Source organism: Colossoma macropomum, unplaced genomic scaffold (genome assembly GCF_904425465.1).
Source record: "Colossoma macropomum unplaced genomic scaffold, Colossoma_macropomum, whole genome shotgun sequence".
Classification (NCBI taxonomy): Eukaryota; Metazoa; Chordata; class Actinopteri; order Characiformes; family Serrasalmidae; genus Colossoma; species Colossoma macropomum.
The window spans coordinates 22809303-22833933 of record NW_023494787.1 but is presented as its reverse complement, the minus strand read 5'-3'; the positions used below and the strand labels follow the sequence as shown (position 1 = coordinate 22833933).

The 24631-nt window shown below is 37.9% G+C and overlaps 1 protein-coding gene across 2 annotated transcripts in view; it reads right to left on the bottom strand.

Annotated features, from left to right (window-relative positions):
* Positions 1-23194, bottom strand: part of tinagl1 (tubulointerstitial nephritis antigen-like 1) — a 41160-nt gene extending 17966 nt beyond the window's left edge. Inside the window, exons 1-4 of one of the 2 annotated variants that reach the window (XM_036566478.1) lie at positions 22906-23194; positions 15540-15850; positions 10903-10969; positions 159-251 (exon numbers count right to left, since the gene is read on the bottom strand). In XM_036566478.1, coding sequence (XP_036422371.1) covers positions 159-251; positions 10903-10969; positions 15540-15840 — 461 coding nt within the window. In that variant the 5' untranslated portion in view covers positions 15841-15850; positions 22906-23194. Of the gene's footprint in view, positions 1-158; positions 252-497; positions 761-10902; positions 10970-15539; positions 15851-22905 lie in introns of those variants that run through there. The other variant, XM_036566479.1, reaches the window with a different exon arrangement.
* Between the last annotated feature and the right edge of the window lie 1437 nt (positions 23195-24631).

The window sequence follows — 24631 nt, the reverse complement described above, 5'->3', positions numbered from 1 at the left end:
CACAGATTAAGCCTTGTCCCAGACATATCATATCAGCGTCAGGCTGAACATATTGCTTTATAAATGTAGTATCTGTTTTTCTCACAGTGATGAATGTGCACTGCGTCAGTGAAGCTGGAATGAGAGTGTGAGTGGGTGAATGAGTGCATGGCTCTCACCCATAGTTTCCTCTGTTCACTGCCTGGATCGTGTCAGGTTGTATCAAACAAGCATGCTGCTCACAGTTCCACTGCCCATTCGGCCCACACGTACTGCAGGAGAGAGAAAACAAGACATCAAGAGAATTAGCACTACTGGCCCCATTAACACTCGTTCAGCAGACGTTTTTATCCAGAAGTTGTTTTATGCTCCCTGGGAACGTAACCTGTGACCTTGACCTCGCTAGCACCAGCGAAGCTGCAGGAACAGACGCTACACAGACGTGTTGGCTGAAATTGAATGTCTTTCTGAAATAACCTTAGTTGATGAAATACACAGTGCAGTATCTCTGTAACTACCATTTGCTTCTGTGTTGTAGTCCACAGAACTGAGGGAATGTAGACGTTTGGCAAAATTTAGGCAAACAGTAGGGAAAAAAGGATAAAAGCACTGGAATAAAAGCAGTGGAATTCCCCTGAGCGACACAAATGAAAATGAAGGAGAGCACTTGGCTGAGTTGGAAAGAGGGAGGAGAAAAGACAAGAACTGTCAACCTTTTATGGCTGCCGTGCTCAAAGAAATATCCATTTTTAGGCAGCATGAGGGAGAGGAGGGGGGCCGACTAAGCCTGCTACTTGAAGGGATTTTGAATGTGAGAGGATTCAAAGAAGAATATTCCAAACACACAGGATGTTTTCTTCCTCTGAGTCCCTGCTGTGTGATTAGTTATGAGGCTAGCTCATAGCTTTCAAATAACCTCCAGTGCAAGAAGGAAAAGTGAAAAACAAGGCCACAATTATTAAGGGTCAATAACAAATAAGGTGTTTAAAATGACAATGTTTAAAAATCTTATTAAAAAGGACATCGTGTCTACACATATATTTGCATTTATTTTCTTTATGGTGCAATACTCTGGCCCTTCTTTCATCAAAGCATGTCAAAATAAAAGTCCTTTGTTTTTGCTTGCGCCGCCTGACGTTTGAGGAAGTAAGAACTTGCGGACAGACGTTTTCCAGTGAGTTGAGCAATTTTAAAGTTGCCTTATTTTGCTACATGGTTTTTATTATAAAGCTGTAAAAGATAAAATCATGCCAAAGTATTTTATTTAACATTTTACATAACTAAATAACCTTTTTTTTGATAGTTTACCTAATCAACATATACAGTTGGATAGTTAGAAAGAAATTTTTTGTTTAATATGGAATTGTTTTTTTTTTTTCAAACAGAAGAGGTACTGTTGAGTAATTCGATACATCATGTATTTATAAAATTATTTTTGGGAAAATAAGGCACTTGGACAAAAAAATGCATATCATGTCAATGACCCATATACCTCTATTTAGGAGGATAAATAACCTAGCAAACTTACCACATACAATAAAAGTGCCAAACTTGGGTGTCTCTCTTTGGAGCGATGTCATAGAAAAACCACTTTAGCTCCCTAAAGAAGCTTTTAATAAAATTATGTATTTCATTTTTTCCATTTAATGTGTTTTGTGTGGTTTTGTGTACCAAAAACATTTTAATTCATTATAATTCATTTTTACATGACCATTTTCCAACCTCTCTGTATCCCATAGAACTAAACAGGCTGTGTTTCTTACTATTCCTTTTAGACTAATATACATAAGTGACCTGTGTTCTGATTGGCTGTCCTATATTTGTACCTTATTGAAAGGCACATCCAGGCTGAAGTACTCCTTATAACTTCAGAGTGAATGGGTGGAACTTAACTGCTGTGGACTGAATATGTGGATTTGTGTAAATGTGCTGGTATTTTTTACTTCACAATATAATGAATTCTAAATATGCTGTTTTGTGGCTTAGTTTCAATGTATGGACTATAAACTGGTCCAGTGAATGGTTGTATCAGTATTTACATACTAAAACAAACATTTTTTAAAAAAAGCAAGGGAAATTCAGTTTTCCATATGGGCCCTTTAAAGAACCTCGACATAAAACAGCAGTGTCCAGTCTGCTAAAGGATGATGTGGCTGCATGTGTTCACAAAGCATGGCCAGTTGTTTGAAGGCCAACTGATTAAACAAGTGGAATCAGTTGTGCTCCTGGAGTGAAAACCTGCAGTCACTGGACGCTCCAGATGTGAAGGTCCTTTACTAGTTTAAGGTTTTTCCTGGAAATGTACATCCAAGCCAAGAGCCATTCTATTTTTTAAGAAAATGCCAAAATTCGTCCAGTTCTTCAGGTTTTTCAGTTAATCTAAAGTATCCAGCAAACCCATCCTCAGTCATGGAACTAACAAAAGATTCATTCAGAAATAACTCACTTCCGAAAACCATTATATCCCTGACAAGCACATGCACACACACAAAAGAACATGAGAAAGATTGAATTGTTGAATTGGTCGACTCCAATGCCCCTCCATCCACTCCCCTAAGTTGAATTTGATTAGAGGAAACAGGCAGGCTCCTTTGACACTGTGCTTTCTTTGTTGGATGAAAAAAGCAGTTCCCCGATGGTAAAACCTGCTCTTATTGGTTTGGAACAGACATACATTCACACGGTAAACATGCAGAAACACATCTGACAGTTGGTGTGGCACAATGCAGCAGGAAAGGCCACTCAAATCTCTGGAGGTTGAGGTGTCAGGTGGCCTATTGTCAGTGGGAAGCCATATTTTTTCACATTCCTCGTGACAGCTCACCGTAACTGCTCAATTTTCAGCATCCTGGGTCATAAGCAGTGATAGTACACACACCGTAACACACACAACCCCTGTGACCCCCCTTGTGAGAGCACAGGGTGTTTGTGTGCTCTCTCCATGTTTACACACCACAGTAAGCTGCGGAAGATGACAGCGGGATAGACGGAGGGGGCTCTAGATCTCAGACCGTGGGCTGCTCCTCCACTCCCCCTTTGAGGCCTGCTGATAGGGGCCCATAGGTGAGCTATGGAAAACATAGATTTCTGTGGATAATTCTGGCTGATTTAAACTCATGCAGGCTTCTGACTTCAATTCAGGTGGAACCAGAAAGATGAAGATATGTCGTGTTAAATCACGCAAGAGTTCATGTATGTATTCAGACTGATACTGCACATTCAGTCTGGTGATGTCAACTATATAATTGTTCGTTACAGGGCTAAACTACCTTGTCTGTAAAGCAGCCCAATAACAAGGCAGCAAGAAAGTCCGTTTTCAGTCTAAATAAAGTGACCAGTGAGTGTACAAGGATGGCTGGGGTCCAGCAGATTTGCCATCACGCTCCATCTCTAGCACATACTGTAAATTAACATTCTACTTATAAGGAGTGCAGCGCTCTCTGATCTGTTGTTCTAGACTACCTAAAAATACAGCACGCTAAGTTCTCTGCTCAAGCTTGAGTATAGTAGAAATGGGACCACTGCAGGACCACTCGATCAAGTGTGTGTAAGAGGGACAATGTCTAACTTTCAGTGGTTGAGGGTCATTATTGTTGTGTTTCTGTACATTTGATTTATATACTTATTCATATCAGCACTGTCAAAAACATGTATCTCTAAAAGAGTAACTTCACAGGTCAAAGCAAAAGCTTTCTTAATTTTAATGTGTGCTACGTTCAAATGATGTAAAAAAAAAAAAAATGAGATACAGGGTTAACAATGGGGTTGTTATTTGATAACATCATACTTGGTTTAAAGTTTTATTACACACTTCTGTAACCTAAGAATAGCTCAGCCAGTTTGCACTGAAGTGCCTGTAGTTACTGCATAATAAGCCTTAGTAATTAATAAGACTGGGATTTTAAGGGGGTCATCGAGTTTTTGAATAAGAGCCTGAATAAGTGAATGTTAAACCTTACATGTTTTCTGTTTTAACACCTCATGGATTTGGCTAAGGTGAAGGTTTCAGTCATAGAAATGACACTGTAGCACTTTAACACTGTGTGCTCTTCTGTACTGATAATATGAAATATTTTCTCACTGAAATTTGTTAAAATGGGATGAAATGGAAATTGTATATTGTTAAACTAAGACAAAATGTACTTGGGTGGCCATCAGCACATTTGAGAGCCCACCCAAATACATCATATATGTGGGAAACATTGTGGTTATATACTTTATAACACTTACATTTGATTTTCATGCTGCATCGGCTCACTTTTCTGTTTGTTTTAACATCAAATATTACAAAAAAATAAATAAAATGAAAGAAAGAAACCGGTTTTCTTTCCACAAAACAAGACTGTCCTCATAACAGTAACATTTCCCTCAGCATCTCTGCACCTGGGCTACAAGTGAGTAATAATAGCCAAAATGCAAGAAAAAATGTTTCAACTCATACACACCGTTGGGGTCCTGGGAGGGTTAATAATCATAGATCTTCACTATTGAGCCTGGAACAGGTGACCTTCATGCCAACACGGTCAGGCCACCCCAGACAGCCCAGCCAGGCTTGAGCTCAGGAAATCTCTGGATTACAGAGGTGAACAATACGTCTCATGTGAAAGAATCCCACTGGGACAGATGCCAGTGTTTCCCCAGCCTCCTTGTTCACAAACATCATATTAGTGTACGTCATCTCTGATGAACGAGAGAGTTTCTGCAGGAAAAGTGCTGGATGAAGAGAGTGAAGACAGGGCTGAAGAGGCTGAAGGTGTCAGCACAGATAGCACTGTGGTCTAGCAAAGTACTATCACTCTGAACCAGCTGATAATCCTCCACCACCGGGCCCTATCTCACCTACAAAAGCTTATCATACAAACACGAAAACCTTTCCACATAGCAAACATGCAAACTCACGCACATGAGCCCAGCACACAGGCAGTAAAAGTGTTCTAAAATGTGTTGTGTAATAAAAAGCCTGGAGACATATAAAAATGTGTACTAATCAGTAAACAGGACATATACGGGTGATCAGAGTTTGCATTTCAGCAATGACAGTTGTCATGCTGAGGATGTCTATCTGGACCACTTTTATCATTCACTATCCTATCACAGCTTCACATTTCTGACAGAGATTTTCACATTTTCTTAGAAAGATAACACTACTGTCTGTTTTTCTTCACATCATTTGAAATGCCAGCTGTGAAATAAAATTACATTAAAATCACTTTAACAGTATGCTAAGTTAAAAACTCTTTTTTCTTTATCTATAAAGTTACCATTTTACCAGACGTAGGCCTGTGCTATAGAATGTAATATAGGGATACAGAGGAATAATACCACTTTAAATAAACTGCTAAATAATATTAAACAATACATACATGTAATGTTTTATTCCTGTTTACTGTAAAAACAATGGATTATTTTGGGGCATTGATAACCCATTGGGGTATGGTAGAGCAAATTTCCCATTGTTGCTGCTATGGATTTCCCAGAGTGCAACATTTCCATACAGCTTAAGTGTCCCGATGAGTTTTAAAATGATAAAAATTTTATATTTCATGTTTTCCCACAGGCATCTGTGTTTGATATGTAAAGCACATAGACATTAATTTAGTACTCATTAACTTACTTTCTCATGTTTAGCATCCTAGCTCCCAAAAGGGGGAGCTATTAGCAGTCAAGTTGCTTTTGTGTGCATCGTTTAAAGAGAAGAAACAGCCTTCAAACCACACCAGCTGGAGCTCAAGAAGGCACATGTTTGCAGTGACAGGTTTTAAAATGAGAGATATAGTTTATTGACAAAAGATGCTGACCCACTCAATATTATATTATTTAATGATTTTCATAAACTCAGTTAATGCTAAAAAGCCTGCAAGATAAAGATAGCATAGAAAGTAGGTTTAAGTTGCAATATAATCAATTATTAAGTAAATATTGTGCTAAATACTGTAGATATCACAAAAACAATCAAAACTCCTGTCCTCTAACAATAGATGGTTGATTAGCTATTGAAAGTATGCCATACTGCAGGCCTCTTTACCAGCTGCTCACTGGTGTTGCTGTCACTGCTTTGCAGGCCATGGCATTAATGAGGAGGAGAAAGGAGTGAGAAGAGAGAGGGAGTATGGATGGATGAGATAAGAACAGTGGAAAAGAGACTCAGGCCAGCTGAAGGAGCAAATGAAGGACTGAGCAAGCCAAGCATGACCGGACGTCCTGCCCGCTACATGCAACTAAAGCCTGTGTGCTGGCCAGAGGAGGATGTGTACACTGGAACAATGCAGTTTGGATAAATTCTGCTTGAGGCTCTGAGTGGAGTAATAGTGTACTATGTTTGTGGGTATATTGCAAATTGTACATGGATGTGTCAAGTACTGCATGTCCTCAGGCCATTTAGTTTAAACTCAGAAAGTTGACCTAAAGCAGAGAGCATTTGGGCCTCTTGTTTAATGTTTGTTATGTTTTCTTAGAGAGCTGGGAAGAATGATGGTTGGCCGTGTATCAAACATACAGTGACCCTGTCCTGACTGGCAACTCTTGTCCCTCTTAGTGCCAGCTGACCTCACAGGCACTGGCACGCAAACAGCCCAACTGAGCCTCTTCTGGCTGCATAGACATGCAGCATCTGTACAGCGCAGACAGCACATAAAACACACTGCACTCAAAAGTCTGGGAGTTTTTTCAAAATGTTTCAATAAATAAGCACATTGTTTCTTTTTTTTGTTAGTTTTGTTCTTTTGCTATAACTTAAAGGATCAATATTATGGAAAACTAAATTTGTCTTTTGTCTTTGAATTAAAAGACTTTGATGTATGAACAACTGTTAAAGTTTCAAAACCTATCATTCCTCAGTCCAAATGGTCCATTTATGGAAAATAAGCTGAAAGAACAGCCTGTTTTGAATTTGTTGTTTTTATTACATAGCGAAAACCAAATTAGGACTTAGCAGTTTTTCTCTATGGGGTATTTTCTGTCGCTATCACGCCTATTTGTAAAAAAAAAACGTTCCAAAGCTGATGCTTCATTTTGTGTAAACCTCCCCAATCCCAAACTTTACAGGATCCTCTGAATTACAAGGTCATTAAGAAGTTGAAATATGAATAATGCTATATCTGTCACGAAATCTTGTCACTGGGGTGGTACCGCCAAATTTTAGAACCTTTAGTCAGGGAATATAATTGTACCGTAATCCACTGAAATTATATCATTTAAGTTGTATTGACTCCACACTCCCCGTCTCGTCTCCAGGCTTTTTATTTTATTTAAATAATAGAATATTATGTGTAATATTGTATTGATCTGAAGACTTATTATTCAGTACTGCCATAAATTATTCAGTAACTACTAAACATTATCCTGTAACTACTACAAATTATTCAGTAGTACTATAAATTATTCAGTAACTACTACAAATTAATCAGTAAATGATTTAAATTATTCAGTAACTAAAGTATTTAGTACTACTATAAATTAATCAGTAACTACCGTAAATTATTCAGTACTACTATAACTTATTCAGTAACTACTACAAATCATTCAGTAAGCGCTTTAAATTATTTAGTACCTACTATGAATTATTCAGTAACTACTATGAAAGTTACACAGTTATGAGAGTGGGGAACTGAATTGTGTACTGTGGATCCTCAGAGTTTAAGGGGTTTAGTTATTGCAATACCACAAAGAAAATCTCATTTACTGAAAACAATATATTTTCTAGACAGTGTATCTGTAAACATCCATTCAGGAAAATCATTAAATAAGTGCAAACGACAGTTCTGTAAGAACACATATAAACTCCAGATAGATGCTGACAGCAGCCACACTGGTCTGCTTGTTCCTGGAAACATGGCTCATGTCACTTAGGTGTCAAAGAGCTCTGGCACATGAGTAAGGAATGCCTCTCCCCAGTAACCCTTCACCTCTCCATTGCCCTACACACATCCACTTTACATAAAAGCCCATAAAGAGCAAAAAAAACAAGATAAGACTGTCTACTCCACCCTATACAGCTACACTCATCAGACAAGAAACTGAGAATTATGGGTAATAGCCCCAGCAATGATACACCTCAGTGAGCGAGACTGAATCAGAAGATGAGAGGTGGACAGAGACAGATAGTATTTTCTGGAGAGTGGTGAGTAAGAGGTGCTCAGTGAGGATCAAAGTGCACAGCTCTTGGGCAGTTTGCCGTAGAGAGGTGAAGAATTCTGCAGCAATTATGCTCAATTTACCCTCTGCTGCTCAGCAGGAGGCTCACTGGGAGAGCCAGGCATTTACCAGTGCTTTAGAATTTATGCAGGTACAGCAGCACTACTGCCATACACAGTAAACTGCACTGCCCGTCTAAAGTTTACCTAAAACAAACAAAATGATCATTTACAGTGAATCAGTACAGTACACAGCAATTATAATCACATCTGTTAGATTCTGGGAAGCTGAGACAGTGAGTCACACACTTTGGCCATGTGTGTGTATATTAATTTGCTTTCTTTTGAATTTGTCAAAGTGACGTCTGATTTTCACTGTTTTGTTTAAGTTCAAACAAAACAAAATCCCTGCAAAGGTTTTATTAATATAAAGCAGTTATTTATTTTGAGTACTTGTACCCAACACTCAGCTTCATGTTCATCAAAGTATCTTCCTTATATGAAAAACATGTTTTGTCTAATAATTATTTGACAGAACAAAAACTTGAAGTGGGGGGTTTTGTAGCCGCTTTCTTCAGGCCTCATAGTGGCCATTCAACTTTCTATTTTTTATACAGTAACATAAAATACTTTTCCCTGTAACTCTGTTATCAGGTTAACTAGGAAACTGTTGGCTCTCTGCAGTGAACTGTTGAGACACTGTGTTGAGGTGCTAGTGAGCAATGAAGGTGAAAATGGGAGAGTGAGAATCTCCTGCTATGAAGAGTTCACACTTCAGATCTGTGCAGAGACATTTTGGAGGGCAGGGGCTCAAGGAGATAAAAGGGCAACATGAACATGAATTTAATTTACCATATTAATTGCAGTTAGTTATCAAGAGAGGGAGTAAAATAATGTTTCAGATAAAACCAAACGTTGTGCTGAGAGTTTTTTTTCCAAAGGGAGCCAAAGTGAAGCACCGACATTACTATTTACACAGGTGATTTGAACCTGAGTCACCAGCATGCAGAGCCATTACTCACTACACTATTTAATCACTATGCAGCATTTAGCTCTCTTTTTATGAGCTCCAGAGTCTCATACAGAGACCTGTTTTTTTACAATAATGAAATCTGGATGTAGCAAGCCATTAACACCCCTTACTGCCAACATTATGTTTGGCTTTTGTTCAAAATAATCACTGCCATTATCATTATGGAATGTCACACCTTCTTTCATTACTTTTATTATTTAATAAAGAGATTATCAGTGTTTTACTGGTGGGATCTAATGCTGTGGTGACATATGATAGGTTGGAGTTACTGAGGAGAACCATAAAAGGTTAGTGTACCAGAGGGGGCGCTCAAGAGCAATGAATCTCATAGAACCCAAGCCAACCCATGAGCTCTGTTCTCAAGGCTGAGCCTCATCTTGCTGAAACAGATCTTAAAGAATGGTGGCGGCACACCAACCAAGAGTGCACTTGTACAGTCTGAGGGCAAAGGAGCAGTGGCTGAGAACCCACGTTTGCACATGCCTGCAGTGATCTCCATAAAGACAGCCATGCTGAGATAAAACAGACAGCATTGCAGCATTATTGATATCAAAAATGTGCACAATTTCTGCAATACAAAATAGCATTTAGCATAATGAGCAAATAACACAAACAATAATAAAAACACTTCAATAAATGTTGACTCGCTTGCTCACCTATTAAGACAAAAATCCAGTTCACTTCCAGTTTTGTAAATCATACACATTTCCATCAAGCAATATTCCATAAAAGTTATTAAAGGAAAACATATACAATTCAACTAACAGATCTTCTACAAAAGAGACAGAAATTATATTTTATGGTCGCTGTGAAAAGGGTTTAAGAATTACTTTTGTAAATGAAATGATATTAACTTCATAATGTAAAGGTTATGTAAAGGTTCTATACTAATTAAAGTTTTTGTAGAAACCAAAAAACGTTTAGAATCTTTATTTTTAAGGATGTATATGATATCCACAATAAATAGAGGACACACCTCACAGTCAAGATATGTAAAGCACAGGTACTATAGAAAGCATTAAGAGGGACTCTGCTGTTATCAGGCTGTCTCTATACTATTGCATGATTAAATGGTTCTCTGCCTGGTGAAATTGTTCCTCAGATTGATGGAAAATGTGTTGTCTCTTTTTGAAAAGGGTTCTACATAGCACCAAAAAGGGTTCTTCTATTGCTACAAGCTTGACATCGTAACAAAAGCGGATGTGCTATATAGTGTTTTTGATGCTATATGGAACCATATATAACACATTCTCCATCAGTCTGAAGAACCATTTCACCAGGCAGAGAACCATTTTATCATGCAAATGGTTCTTTGAGTGTTCATGGTTCTGTATAGAACCACTGTCTTTACTTAAGAACCTATGAAGAAGGGTCATTTTTAAGAGTGTAGGATAATTTGCTATGGACCAAGCTAATTGCATTAGCGAGCGGCTGATGTATATGCAGAGGGGAGAGGAAGGTAAACACGTGGGGCAGTAATGTGTCATGTGTGCGTTGTACTCTGATATGCAGTGGGTTTTCACTGTCCACACAATCAGTGCAGTGACCCAGTGTAGTAAGCAGTGCCCAGACAGAAAGAAGGAGAGAGAGAAAGAGCTGAGGAATGTGTGTCTCTCCACCTCCACACTCGCTAAGCCCTCGTGGTCTGGGGATCAATCTTGCAAAACACACTACTGTACTGAATAACAGCCCCTTGCTCCATGCAGTGTGATTCGCTGTATGGAGGAGAATGTTTGCACTTGCATTGTTTGATCTTACCATAAATTGCAGTTTTCTTTGTAGGTGGCCCCTGAATGGAACTTGTGGCCGTTTCTTTTGCAAATACCTGAAACCAAGAGACAGCAATTTACAGTGAGTCAGTCTGCAGTACACACACCGATTACCATCACACCTCTTAGATTCTCAGGAAGCTGAGACAGTGAGTCACACACCTTTTTGGCATTTCTGATACATCTCCAATCAACATACACACTGGTAGGGGTAGCATGACTGAATTGTACTAGTTGTACTATTCTACTACCACTAAATAATAGAAAATTAACTGAAAGAGTAGGTGACACTTTATTTACATATCAACAACATATCAATGATTATATAGCAGTGAATACTTTCAGTAGATTATGAAGAGACTTTTAAATTGCTGCGTAAATAAAATTTGTTTATAATCTACTGAATCCAGTTGTTTTTCACTTTCTTTGGAGTGTCCAAGTTTATATTTATAGATGTTAACCTGAGAGGTCACTGGACATGTAACATGTATTATACTGACCATCTCAACATCCTCAACAAGCTGTTATAGACACCCTGCTGACACCATTTTGTAACTGTAATTTAACTGGATTAGGTTTTGGTTAAGGTTAAGGTTAGGCTTAGGGCCATGGTTAGGTGTTGGAGAAGGTTGGTTAAGGTTAGGTTTTGTGTAATGAAAGTAACACATGATGTTTACTTCATGTAACATCAATAATCCATGTATTAATGTAAGGAATGTATCAACAGTACACCTTCAAGATATTTACTTCAGTGCATTCAGGTGCTTTGCTACTGCAACTTCACTGATATATTGTTGATGTGTTACTGATCATCTGTTAACAGTTTATTAATCATCTACAAAGGACCACTGCAAATAAACTGTTACCAAAGAGTATTCCATCAAACACATTGGTGAAGAGTATTTTGTCTGCAGGTTGCTACTAGGGGCTAGCAGAAGGTGCTTCATTTTGGGGTGGTCACTCATTGCAAAGGTGCTTTTGTTGTTTTTCAGTTTGTCTCTGCCTCACACTCTCTGGTCCATGTAATGTATGCTAAGATAAGCACAGCTATCATAATCTTCAAGATAGCGACTTTGTGCGCTTTTGTTTATGTATGTAGCTTATGAGTATTCATCAGTAGCACGCAGTTGCCTTCATATACACTGTGACAATGAGCCTTTCAAGATAAGATATAGTTGCTGGATTGGAAAAACGTTTGCAAAGTTCATACCATCCAATATTCATTATTTTAACAGGTATTTTTATAATTTGGGGTACTGTATAGCTTTTGCACAGGTCCTTTTTTGTTGTAGCACCATTTTGATCTCTGTCTCTAACATCATGTAAAAATCATGGTCTGTGGGTCGGTTTGCATGTCAGTCAAATGCCCCTTTCTGTCACAACAGGCAACTTGACCACCTTGAGTGACAAAACCTACCTGATTGTCTAGTAATTATATATCTTGTAATCCTAACTTGGGAGTCGTTTTGATCTGAAGTACTTCTACACTATTGTAGTACACTGTGTTTAGCAGAAAAAATCGTCCTTTATGTTCACTACTGTTTTTCCCATTGTCAAATTTTATTACCAAAAAACAGACACTGTCCCTAACTCATGTATAGCTGCCCACAGCGCCAACTGGTGGATATATTAGCTGACTGCTCTATGTGTACAGGGCTGATGGGGTTAACAGAAACACTTCTTTCAGTTCTAAGGGCTGAAACTCCACTGAGCCTCAGTAATCTGGTGCTGGAATGTTGGCTTGGTTCTCCTTTATTTTCCCTGGGACCCTGCTCTCGTCATGCCTTAACGGGCTTAATTAGAGTTACACTGGGCAGCTGGATGTGAGTGGGCAGCACCATAAGCTACATATATCTCCCTGCTCACTGCAATCCCTCCCATATGCAGTAATGAAGATTCTACACTTCACTCCCACACTGCAACAGTCTGCAGCAGACACAGTCATTAATCTCTGCTGTCAGTGCTCTCACTAACACTGCAGTGATGTCTAATAACCTCTAGTGCCACACGCACAAACACAAACACACACACACACACACACACACACAAACACACACACGCACACACACACACACACACACACACACAGTCAAAACATTTCATATGATTTTATTGTTCAGTAGAAAACTAAACACAAAAAAAGATGCATTGAAAGCCTGGAGAGTGTAGTTAAGTGGGTGTCAATTGTCATACTAAAATGAAAAGTATAGTGTTTGTAGTGTTTTAGCGATTTTAGGCATAATGAATAAATACAGATATAAGGTCATTTTCCTGGACAACGATTAGGTCAAGTCCTGGACTACAGAGAGTTCTATATGGAGATTCTCCAAAAAATTTCCTATTCCCTGACTGGGAAACTGACCCACTGAGTTATAAATAAATATTTTATATACTGATTTAGGCATGGTAATAATAGATTATAAAGTATGTATCTAAGTTAGAAATATTAGCAATGTTGTTGTAATAAAGTAATAATACTATTGATAGTAGTTAATTATTACATCACTAATACGTGGAGTAATCAATGCATGATATTAATGACTCAATATTAAAAAAACCCTATAAATAACAAAATGAGTATAGATAAAATCTGCCATATACATAACACATACAAATAATAAATAATCTTTAATAAACTAATAATCTTAATGAATATTATTACTTACTTATTTTAATATTAATTTTAAAAATGTGCACAGTGGCCTTTATTCATTAAAGTTGCATAAAAAAGAGCGTGGATTTGACTGTCTTTCATGACGCATGAAGTACTCTGTGCTTGATTCATGAAACCTTTGCACTGCGTGAAAAGAGATTTGCATTTGCAAATGTTGCATCAGCTTCAGTGCATGAAATCACGCACCAGCCTACCAGTACCTTATTTATATAACATTTACATGAAGCATGCCCTAATTCATGCAGATGTTTTGGTCAGGAACCAATAAAATGACTGCAACAGCACTCGTGAGCCAATGGCTGTGCTTGTAGGTGGAGTTTGAGGTTGAGCAGTGCATTGTTCCCCAAGCTCGCCAAACTTTACTGTGCTGAAATTATGATGACTAGAAAAAATGTAATGTGAAAAAAACAAAATGTCTTTTTTTTGAGATGGTAGAATAATGTGGTTGTGCAGTGAAATTATTTTTCTAATATAGCAAATCTAAACACTGTGTTATTGCAGTGTATGAGACGCTTCTGCACCAGCTGTGTTTTGTATTTTTTATTTTTTGGATGGTGTCAGTAGCATAAAACAAAACACAGTGTAGTATGTCTTTAAATGGAACATGAAATATGTGTTTATTCCAGTGTGCATCCACTTTTGTACTATATTGCCATGTGCACAAATAATTAGATGATAGTGAAAATAGTCTTGGTTAGTTAACCTCAAAACAAGCATTTTTCAAGTTGTTAAACTATTATGCTCACATCACACTCCTACCAGATGTGAGTTTGATCATACAGATATGCCAGATAAAATACAAATCTGTGGGTGAGGTTTGTGTGTCCTCATTTTAATGTGCATGGTAGGGTCACATGCTTGGGGAAATATGTTGCGTGTGTGTGTGCCTGTGCATGTGTGTGTATGAGCTGCAGGCTGCTGTAAAACACCTGTGGACGTGATTGTCCCTCCTTCAGCAAACAGAGGCCTTGTCCAGCATGTACGTGCATACCTGCTCTGATCCCCTTCGGCCCTTTCCTGCCTCCCTCTCCCCCCCGGCACTCGCTCTCTCTGCATTACATGCATTCTTTCTGCTGACCTCCATTCATCCCTCCCTCCATCCTGCCTCCTGTCCGCCTGTGTTCATAAAAAGTCCACTGTTCTCTGCCCATTCTCAGGTAAAGCCCAACACTTTTTACACCTCATGACTGCAGATGGACTACAAAAGAGGCTGTGCAGGAAAACACACAGGCTAAAGTTTAACATGGGCAGGAATGTGTGGAACTCACTCCATTTTCACTGGAGTGTAATACAAAGCAACAGAGCAATGGATTTCCTCTTGTTCCGTGTCATTGACTGAAGGTCTTTTTAGTGGGTGTGGAGATTTTGATCATATCTTTAGGTCTAGGGTGGGTGATGTGAAACTCAAATACGTATCATTATATTATAATAATAACGATATGAAATAACAAAAAAATCAACTGACAATAATTAGTATTGTAATAATACCTGTGCAAGTTAATATTTAATTACGAAGCAGATCATTCTGGTACTACAATCTCATTGGCTGATTGGCTGAATTGCTTATTGCAATTATTATCAATGATTCCTTGATTCAATTATTTCAATTACTTATTAAAAAAAGGTGTATTTTATCATATTTTATGTTGTCGCTATTTTGTAAAAGCAATAGGTCACTTGAGGTCATCTGTTTCTGTTGACAAGTGTAGGCAAACTTTACAGAATGTTGCCAAAAAACTCAATGTATGGAAATTTAGGGTGCTTTATTCATTTAAAATGGTATATATTTTGTGTATATGTGTAGCTTAGCTAATGTTAGCATGGGGAAAAATTTGTTGTTTCCAACCTGCCTTTTGATTATCTACAACATAGTACAGCTCACCTTTATTTAGGCCATAGGCCATAGTGAGCTTCACCATGTTGTTCTGCTGGGCTCTAATTCTTACACTTACTTTGATATGGTGGGGGAACTCCCAGACAGTGTCCCCAGAAATCTGGGCAGCAGTCGGAAATGGTGCGGTTGCAAAAGAGGTCACAGTAGCAAATGGTGTCCAGGTACGGCATGGTGCACTGGTCGTTCCTGCCCTCGCAGCAGCCTCCTCTCCGCTGACAGTAGGAGCCGTATGGGTCCCGGATGCCCCCCACGTGCAGTGGGCTGGCCAACTCCCTCCGACTGCGGGACAGAGTTCTTAAAGCCATACTTCCCTCCACCAGCAGGAGGAGCACTGCACTGACTGCCAGCATCAGCCTCATCGTCACTCGACTGTCAGAGAGAAATCAATACCCAAATATGATTAAGCATGACCATTTTAGAAAATCATATTACACCATTTATGCCTCATCACGATCCATCTCATTGTGCTCAAACACGATGACCCACTGAAGGACAGAAACACAGTCAGCTATGCTGAAAAAAGTGAATTTACTTGATTGAAATGTGTTGATTGAAATCATTTCCACGTGAATAAAATACTTTTATTGCTTCCATAGACAGAAATATGTGAGAAAGATGTCATTTTGTTTATGCTGCATATTATATTCATATTGATGTACACAATTGAAGCAAGAAAGGTCAGTGATTTTTTTTTTCAGTGTGAGCTGCAAGCAGGCCTTTGATGGAGTGATGCAGAGCTATGTGCCTCCTCATTCTGCACATTCATTTTTGTCTGGCTGGTGAAGTACACTGAAACTCTGAGCGCTGCTCTCTCAGCCAAAAATCCCTGAATGTAAACAAAGGTGATAAACACAAGTTCATCATGCCCTTTTTTATTAACGTAGATACACTTCAAACACGCAAACACCATGAAGACTGAAAAGGATAAGTAAAAAAATTGTCATTAGTCACTTTCTTTGTTGCTTTTGTCAGTCTACTGATCAGTTTGTATTTGTAGCTACATGAATTGTGACTGGTCAGTTTAGATGATATCTCTGGACCAAAGGCAAGGTCGAGGAAGTGAACTGAGGAGCCCATCTCCATCTTTCATTTCATGTTGAATTTTCAGTGATGTGTGATTTTCATCATGTTGCTGAACTCAGAGAGCGTCCGTAAGTCAAAGTGAATGCTTACGTCAGAAAATCTGCTGTACAAGAATGTGTGTGGATGTGCTATTCAGAGTGGTGGAGACTCTGGGGTAGTTCAGAATGCCTGCAGTTTAATGTTAGACACTGATTCTGCCAAGTTTGGAGCTTTCATCCTCTTGCGTCAAACAGGGTTATTTTTATAAATGGGGAGAATTAAATAGGGAGGAAGTTGCAATACTGTTTCTATAATGGACAGTAAGACTGTTACACTTGCTGTCTTGTATCAAATGTATTATTACATCCAGTTCCTGATTTTTCTTGGCTTTAAAACATCTTTAAAACAGTCTGGGAATTCAGGGCTAAGCTGTGTTATATCATGTTTAAAACGACTACTGTTTCCTTCAGTGCGTGGACTGAAGTGACAAAATAAGATGGATTAGCCCATAAAAACTGTGTAATAAACCAGCGAGCAGTTCAGATAGGGGAAGGAGTGGTCATTGATCTAAATGGGGCATGAAAGCACAGTAGCTGACATGAGGAGGGGCTCCCTGCCACTATCAACATGACAGAGCCTAAAGTTATCAGCAGGATAACAGTCACTTCCGCCTGTCTACCCAAACAGTCATTTGAGCAGCAAAGTTATGGGATATAAGAGCTGTCTCTGTTAAAATTAATCTAACTGCAACATAGGACACGCTGACCTGTCCATGCTCTGTCCACAAATATGTTGGTTTGTTCCAGTCTCTACATTACATTAAGTTAGCAGTTTAAAGGGCTCACATCCTACATTTCTGTATTTTACTTTTTTGATTTCATAGTGAGATTTTACATTCAGTTTTAAATGACCATTTTTCAATCTTTCTGTATCCCTTAGAGTTAAATGGGCTGTTTTTATTGCTGTGCCTTTAAGTTTGATATGCAATTGTGGGTAAAAGTTTGAACACTCTTCATCAAATTACGTTTTGTTGATTTTCTAAGTGAAAGGTTTACACATCCTTTACAGGAACAAACATCAATGAAACATTTTTCTGCACATTTTAGTGGACAATTAGTGTTTATTTGCTGAGTTTAACATATTGGAAAAAAAAACCTTAAATGTAAAATGTGACATAACTTTTGCACGGGCCATTTTTCCCCAATATGTTAAATTCAGCAAATAAACAGTAATTGTGCATTAAAATATGTAGAAGTGTGTTCTCTGTAGAGGATGTGTATTTATTTTCATTTTGAAAATAATCGAAACATATAATTTGACCAGGGGTGCCCAAACGTAGGCATACGACTGTATGTAAATGTTCCGATTGGCTGCCTTGTATTGGACTTCATTAAAAGCAGTCCAGATGCAAACACTCCTCATAACTTCAACGTGAGTGGGCGGAGCTAAAAGGCTGTAGGCAGAATAGGTAGAAATATGTAAATGTGTTGTTTATTGGGACATGATAAGAATAATAAATTAAAAACTGGCTGTTTATGCTATGCTATCTTTTTATATAAGGACTGTACCGTCCATATGTACAGACTAGGAGTGAATGGTACGTTTTGAAACTTTAACAATGTTTACATTCTACATCAAAGTCTTTTATTTAAAAAGAATAAGGAAAATATGTTTTTCCTTGATATGGTGCGTTCAAAATGCTGTGCTTCTAACTTTGACTATGTTCTAGGAAACTGAAAATGAGCACATGATTAAACAAAAAAAAAGAAAATCTGCTCTGTCCTAACATTGCATCCCTTTATCTGCATACAAAAAAATATATAGTTTGAAACTGATAATGTGCTCTACGTGTATGTATTTTGACAAAAACAGAATTGTGCACTACAACTTTGCATTTTATATCAACATTCTGCAAACCTGTTTGAAAGAATGCATTTGTGGGCGGAACATGAATTGGTCAATTAGCATATTAGTATGTACAGGTGTGAGACAGGCTCATTAACATACACACTCAGCAAGAAATGCTCAGGGCTCTGCAGTAGCTTTAATAAGTCCCTGCAGCCAGGCTTTTATGGCACTTGGGGCTTTATGGGCTTCTGTTTGGGGCACTGTACGGTCTCCTTTTAACCTTTGGCCATTTGTAGCAGCATTGCTGTTGCTCATTTTCCGCACTTTGGCCTGGAAACAATGGCTCAGAGCCACACGTGATTGCTTCTAAAGCACCTGCTGTTCTCTTAGGTTATTGTGGGAGAGTTCTTACAAAGACATGAGGAGCAGTGAGTGAGTTACATAAATAGTGTCATTAATTATCCAATCAATTCACCAGCCCATCGTCCACCCAACACAATACCCTCTTCCGCACAGAACACAGTGCAGCACTGGAAAAAAAACTCCATTGCTGTGCACTTTTCTGCATGACTGTGCCTTTAGTGGGCCAGCATAGTCTCTCTCTCTCTTTCTCTCTCTCTCTTTCTCTCTCTCCCTCTCCAAAGCCCTTTTCATTGACTTTCATGAGGTAAAGTCATTGAGGGGGAAAGAAAATCAGAGGCACATAAACTCAGTTTGTCATCTTCACTCTGTGAACAGGACTATTAATCCTATCAGAAGCCAGAGACCAACAATCAGGGGGTCATGTTGACCCCAGTGACTACTGGAACAGCTAACTATGGCCTGACCCCTTTCCACCAAAACAGCCATCAGTACAGAGTCATCACTGCAAATAAAGTGGGGCTGTCCAATTGTTAAGGCTGGGATAATAAGCAATTTTGACAATTTAGGTGAATTGGCACAAAATTATTGGTATATATAGACTTTTTTATTATTTAAAATTTCAGGTGTTTTACATTTCAGTGTAAAACTGGGTCTGGAGTTTTGGAAAATGGATCCATACACAGTACGCTCATGCATGCAAGAAGAAAATAGAGTTTTATGTATGTATTTCATGCTATCAATACTGTCAATAAATCAATAAGTGCCAGTTCTGCACAAATATCATTTATTAATTGGTTTTGCGAAATTGCCATTACTTTTTACTATACGGATATATAACATAAATAATTTCTGATCTGAATAAGGCATACTGTACAATTTAATACAGATATATGCCAAAGTTTTTGTAAATAAAAATATGTACACACCCTCTTCCACACATTTTAAAGCAAAATTATTATTTATTTGCTGAACTTAACATCCAGGGGGGGGTTGGCCTTATATTTTATGTTGTATTTTCTTCCAATATGTTAAACTCAGTAAATAAATTTGTTGTGCACTACAATTTGCAGACAAATGTCATATTTGCTTCCTATAGAGGATTTGCTAATTTACTTTCACTTAGAAAATCAACTAAACTTGTAATCTGATCGATATTTTTTCATACAACTATCTATTGTAAGGCATATCACAGAGCGACAGCTAACCACATCAAGGATTCCCTGATGTGTTTTGACTTTATTGCAAGGCATATTGCAAACACAATATACAGCAAAAGAATTGTGGTATGGTATGACACTGTGCTTTATTTTCAGTGAAGTGCAGCTAACACACTGGCAGTGAATAGAATTGCACAGCGTTCAGCTGCAGATTTGTGTCTATTCTCATCAATTAATCACAGTGTACCAGGATGTACAGTATGGTATGCTTCAAGGATTCTGCTCTACTTTTCAACCATAATTTGGCTAAAAGCCACATGGCTGACCCATTAGTGACCAGAGCACAGCTGCTCCCAGTCCAAAGTAAGCTACTGACCCATGATCAAATCCCCTCACACCAGTGGGGCAGATGGGCTAGCACCAGCTAATATTATAGCCCCTAATGACCCCCGCTCATTCAGGGGGCTGTCTGCTGAACAATTGCATTATACTGATCGCATCAGGCTATCACAACTGCGCACAACAAGAAACTAATAAAATCCTCTCAGGCACCACTGGAATCAGAAATGATTCTTTAAAGATGTTAACAGGAATGAAGCAGAAAACTTTCTATTAGCAGGAATATCTGACACTGACAGACCACAGTGCACAGTAAGACATAACCAGTAAAGTTAGGACGTATATAGGACATATCATGGAAAACCATGAAAAACCATGAAAATAAGGGACTTTAAAGTAATGTCTAAATATTGTTAAAGTTTCAAAAAGTTCTATTCACTCCCTGTACAATCCATACATGGAAAGAGACAGAATATCAGCCAGCCAATCAGAACAGAGGTGATTTACATATATCAGTCTTAAAGGCCCTTTAACAAAAACAGCCTGTTTAATTAATTAAATAGAGCTTAGAAAATGGTCCTGTAAAAATGAATTATGACCACTTTTATTACATAAAACCACAAAAATGTTAAGTAAACCTCAAGAGAACAAATAATGTACAAGAAAAATGTACCTTTAAGGCATGTGAAAATAAATTACTTCAAAAAGTTATATAAGCTATATTTTAAAGATTGTGTTTGGCTGCAATTGTCTCTGTCAGCCGAAAGGCATTTCAGTGATGCACTTAAGTACTTCTAGAGAGTTCTATTCATATAAACAATGGCACAAGAGCAACCCACAATCACAGGCTTAAGGGCATTTCTAATAGCAGCTCATTCAGCAGAGCTTTCTCAAGAGTACAGGTAGTGCTCATACTGACGTCAGAAAAAAACTGCACTGCTGAGTCTAATGAACGTTCACCGATTCAAATCAGCTGAGAAGCTTCTCTTCATCACGACCAGTTTTTTGTTCGATGCTCTAAAGATATTTCACTTCAGTTTTCTGTGCTCTGAAGCCTCATCGCTTCATGCATTACTGTTAACACCTTATTGTACTCGTTCACACTTCATCACTGTCATTTCTCTTCAATCCTCTGTACTTTACTTGCATTTAACTTTTGTTTGTCTACTCTTGTATTTGTTTATTTAACTAGATCATAATAGGGCTCTTGTCTCTCTTGTCTCCCAAAAACAGCATTTATCTCCAGAATTGTAACTTTACAGGAGAAGGCAAAAACTTTTTTACTTGTAAAGTTAGCGTAGAGAGATTTTTACACAATGTAAAAAGCAGCTGTTTGTTCAAAGATTGTAGAACAACAATTCTTTGTTAACAACAAAAATTGAAAAAAAATAGAGACTTTTTTCTGGATACTGACAAAATTAACCAAAAAAACAAGGACAACCAACTAACCAGACAAAAAAAGATAGAGCTTTAAGACTGAAGAACTGAAGATCTGAAGAAACACTGTTTGAGACTCTAACAGCTTTTCTTGTGTGCAAAAATTAATCTCATGTGCCAAAAAATGGTCAAACAATGAAGTTGCTCTGATCTCCATATTTATTTATTTATACAATCCATATTTACTGTACAAATCTATAATCTTTATTACTACAATGCTTTATATATGAGTCCTATACTACATAGCCTATATTTATGGTCAAAAAAGCTCAGTTCACCTCTTTAGTCCGTACATGTTTCAGTCAGATCCCACAGACAGTCCTTTCAGATACCTCAGCTACATCTCATGCTACTTATGCATTTACATTAGCATTCACAAATCATATTAATAATTTCTTTTATTTTATTCAATAATAAGTATACAGCGTAGATTGAAATACTCTATAGCTAGACACCAGCTGGTTCTTCAAGATGTTTTATTCAAAATGTTCATTTTTTTTCGGGTGAGGATGCCGAAAAGTTATTAAATGATAAATAATATACTGCAAATATTCATTTGCAGTAACTCCTTGATACATTATCTGCCTAAGATGTGATCACCACGTTGACATAGAAGGCATTCTGGACATTAATTTTAGTATGCACTCATTCTCAGTGTTTTACAGCCTTGTCAGTCATTAAGGAATCATCTCTGACTCTCTTCATCATTCTGGATACTAACACTACTTATTTTCTAACACTTCCTGCTACATTAGTAGAAATCTGTGAGATGGTAGAGCAGTAGCATCATAATCGTATCATTTCATACATCAGTTTCAGACTTTTGAATTCTGATCCTGAAGGCTACTGTATACACATCATAACACAGAAGCCAAAGGTCAGCACTTACTAAGCAAACTACTGAAGTTTAGGCATTAGGAAGAGTAAACATCCTATGAGAGTCGTCCAAGTAAGCCAAAACATTTCTTCTCTAAAAAGTGTTTTATACTGCCTTTTATTAGACTTGGTAACAGACTGTGGAGGCTATTAACATATAAAATGCCACCTTTTCACATTTTAAGATTAGTAACCACTGAGGATGGAAGAAGTGTGTGTAGCTCTGGTTAAAAGGTGACGTTAGTCTGTTACCTGTAGTGCACACCTGTGTGTAGTGTGAGGAAGCGGAGGAGTTGCACAAACTCAAACAGTGCAAAGAACAGCAGGAGAAAAAGTTCCTACCTTGTTGTATTAAATAAATCCTCTGAGCTGTTTTAATCCAAAGGGGAAATGCAGCGATTTCACACACAGGTCAAAGCTCTACACCCCGGCGCTCAGAGACACAAGAGTAAGTGAGTTTCCCTTCCCGTCTCGCTCTCTCTCTCTCTCTCTCTCTCTCTCTCTCTCTCCAGCTCTCACTCTCACTCTCACTTTCAGCCCCTCTCTGCCCTCTGCCTCTCTCACTCACTGCCAGGCTCTTTATAGAGTCACGGTGGGAGGAAAATCCCTCTGTCCCAACCCCTCCTCCTCCACTCTCTCTCCTTGACCACTCCTGCCTCATAACAAGTGCTCTCACTTTGCACTACTGCTCTCTCTCTCTCTCTCTCTCTCTCTCTCTCTCTCTCTCTCTCTCTCTCTCTCTCTCTCTCTCTATCTATCTATGACTTGTTCAGCTCCTTGTGGTCAATCACACAACTGCACTGCTGGAATGAACCAGTGACTTCTATTATATTTGAAGCACTGAGGTAAGAAAACCTGCCTCTATTGTGCACTATTGTGCATCCAGTAAGAGACAGCTGTCCTCAGGGCTGGGCCAGGGTCAACAAATCAGTGACAAAAAATCAATATACTCTGAAAAACAGGTGGACAGACGAGAGATGAATGAAGTTATTTGCTGTATATCTTTTCTGTCAGACCAAAACCTTATATCTCCAATTCTGTTTTACCTTTGTGCATAATTTGAAAACACAAGCTGCCCAACAGAATGTGTTAAAATTTCATGATGAATGGACGAGCAGAAATGCTCCCTGTCACATTAACTTCCGTTACAAGTTAAGCATGTTTTTTCCTTCTCCTGTAAAGTTAACATTTTGGACATAAGAAGTTCTGTTCTGACACCAGCGATGTATAAATAGAAGCTGCTCTTTACATTGTGAATGGATGAATGATGAATAATGATGAACAAATTCTATATTTTGCAAATTATGTATTTTTTAAATTTCTATTTTTTCATTTCTATTCAGTTGTATTTATTGCAACATACAATATAAGCATGTAATATAACAAGTGCCATAATTTTTGGCCAAATTTATATTTTATTTGTTTCTCCCAAAATGTTAGATTCAACAAATAAACAGTAATTTTGCATTGAAATGTCAAGAAATGTGTTCTCGGTAAAGGATGCGTCCTTATTTCACTTTAAAAATCAAAAAACATCAAAAAGTGTAATTTTGCTAGGGTGGCCAAACTTTTGCATTGATAATAGTTTGTATCAAAAATATCATGTCAAAATATCACTAATGGCTTTACTACTAAAAAAAACAAAAGAAAAAAAGCAGTAATGATGCCACTTAAATGTACATTGTAATTTATTTTATTCATATTTATTTCTTTTATTTACTTGCACAGCATAGTTGTTTGGTTGTTTATTAAAACACATTGTATTTTCATTAGCCTTTACTAAAGTTTTTTCCTTCCCAAAATTAACGAAGTAATAAATGTTCTTCATTCTTGCATGCAAAATAATAAGATTGGGGTGGGGACGTCACTTAGGGCCCCGAGGTGTTCAGACATGGCTTTGTCAACAATATATGCAGCACTGTGCAAAAGTATTTATTTTAAAAGTATTTAAAGAGTATTTATATCTGAGCAGTAACTGTGTTTTTGCTTGTGAAAAAAATATTTAAAAACCAGAATAAATACAAATAAATGTCCCGACATTTTCTTGTTGGCAAAAAAAGTTATTTAT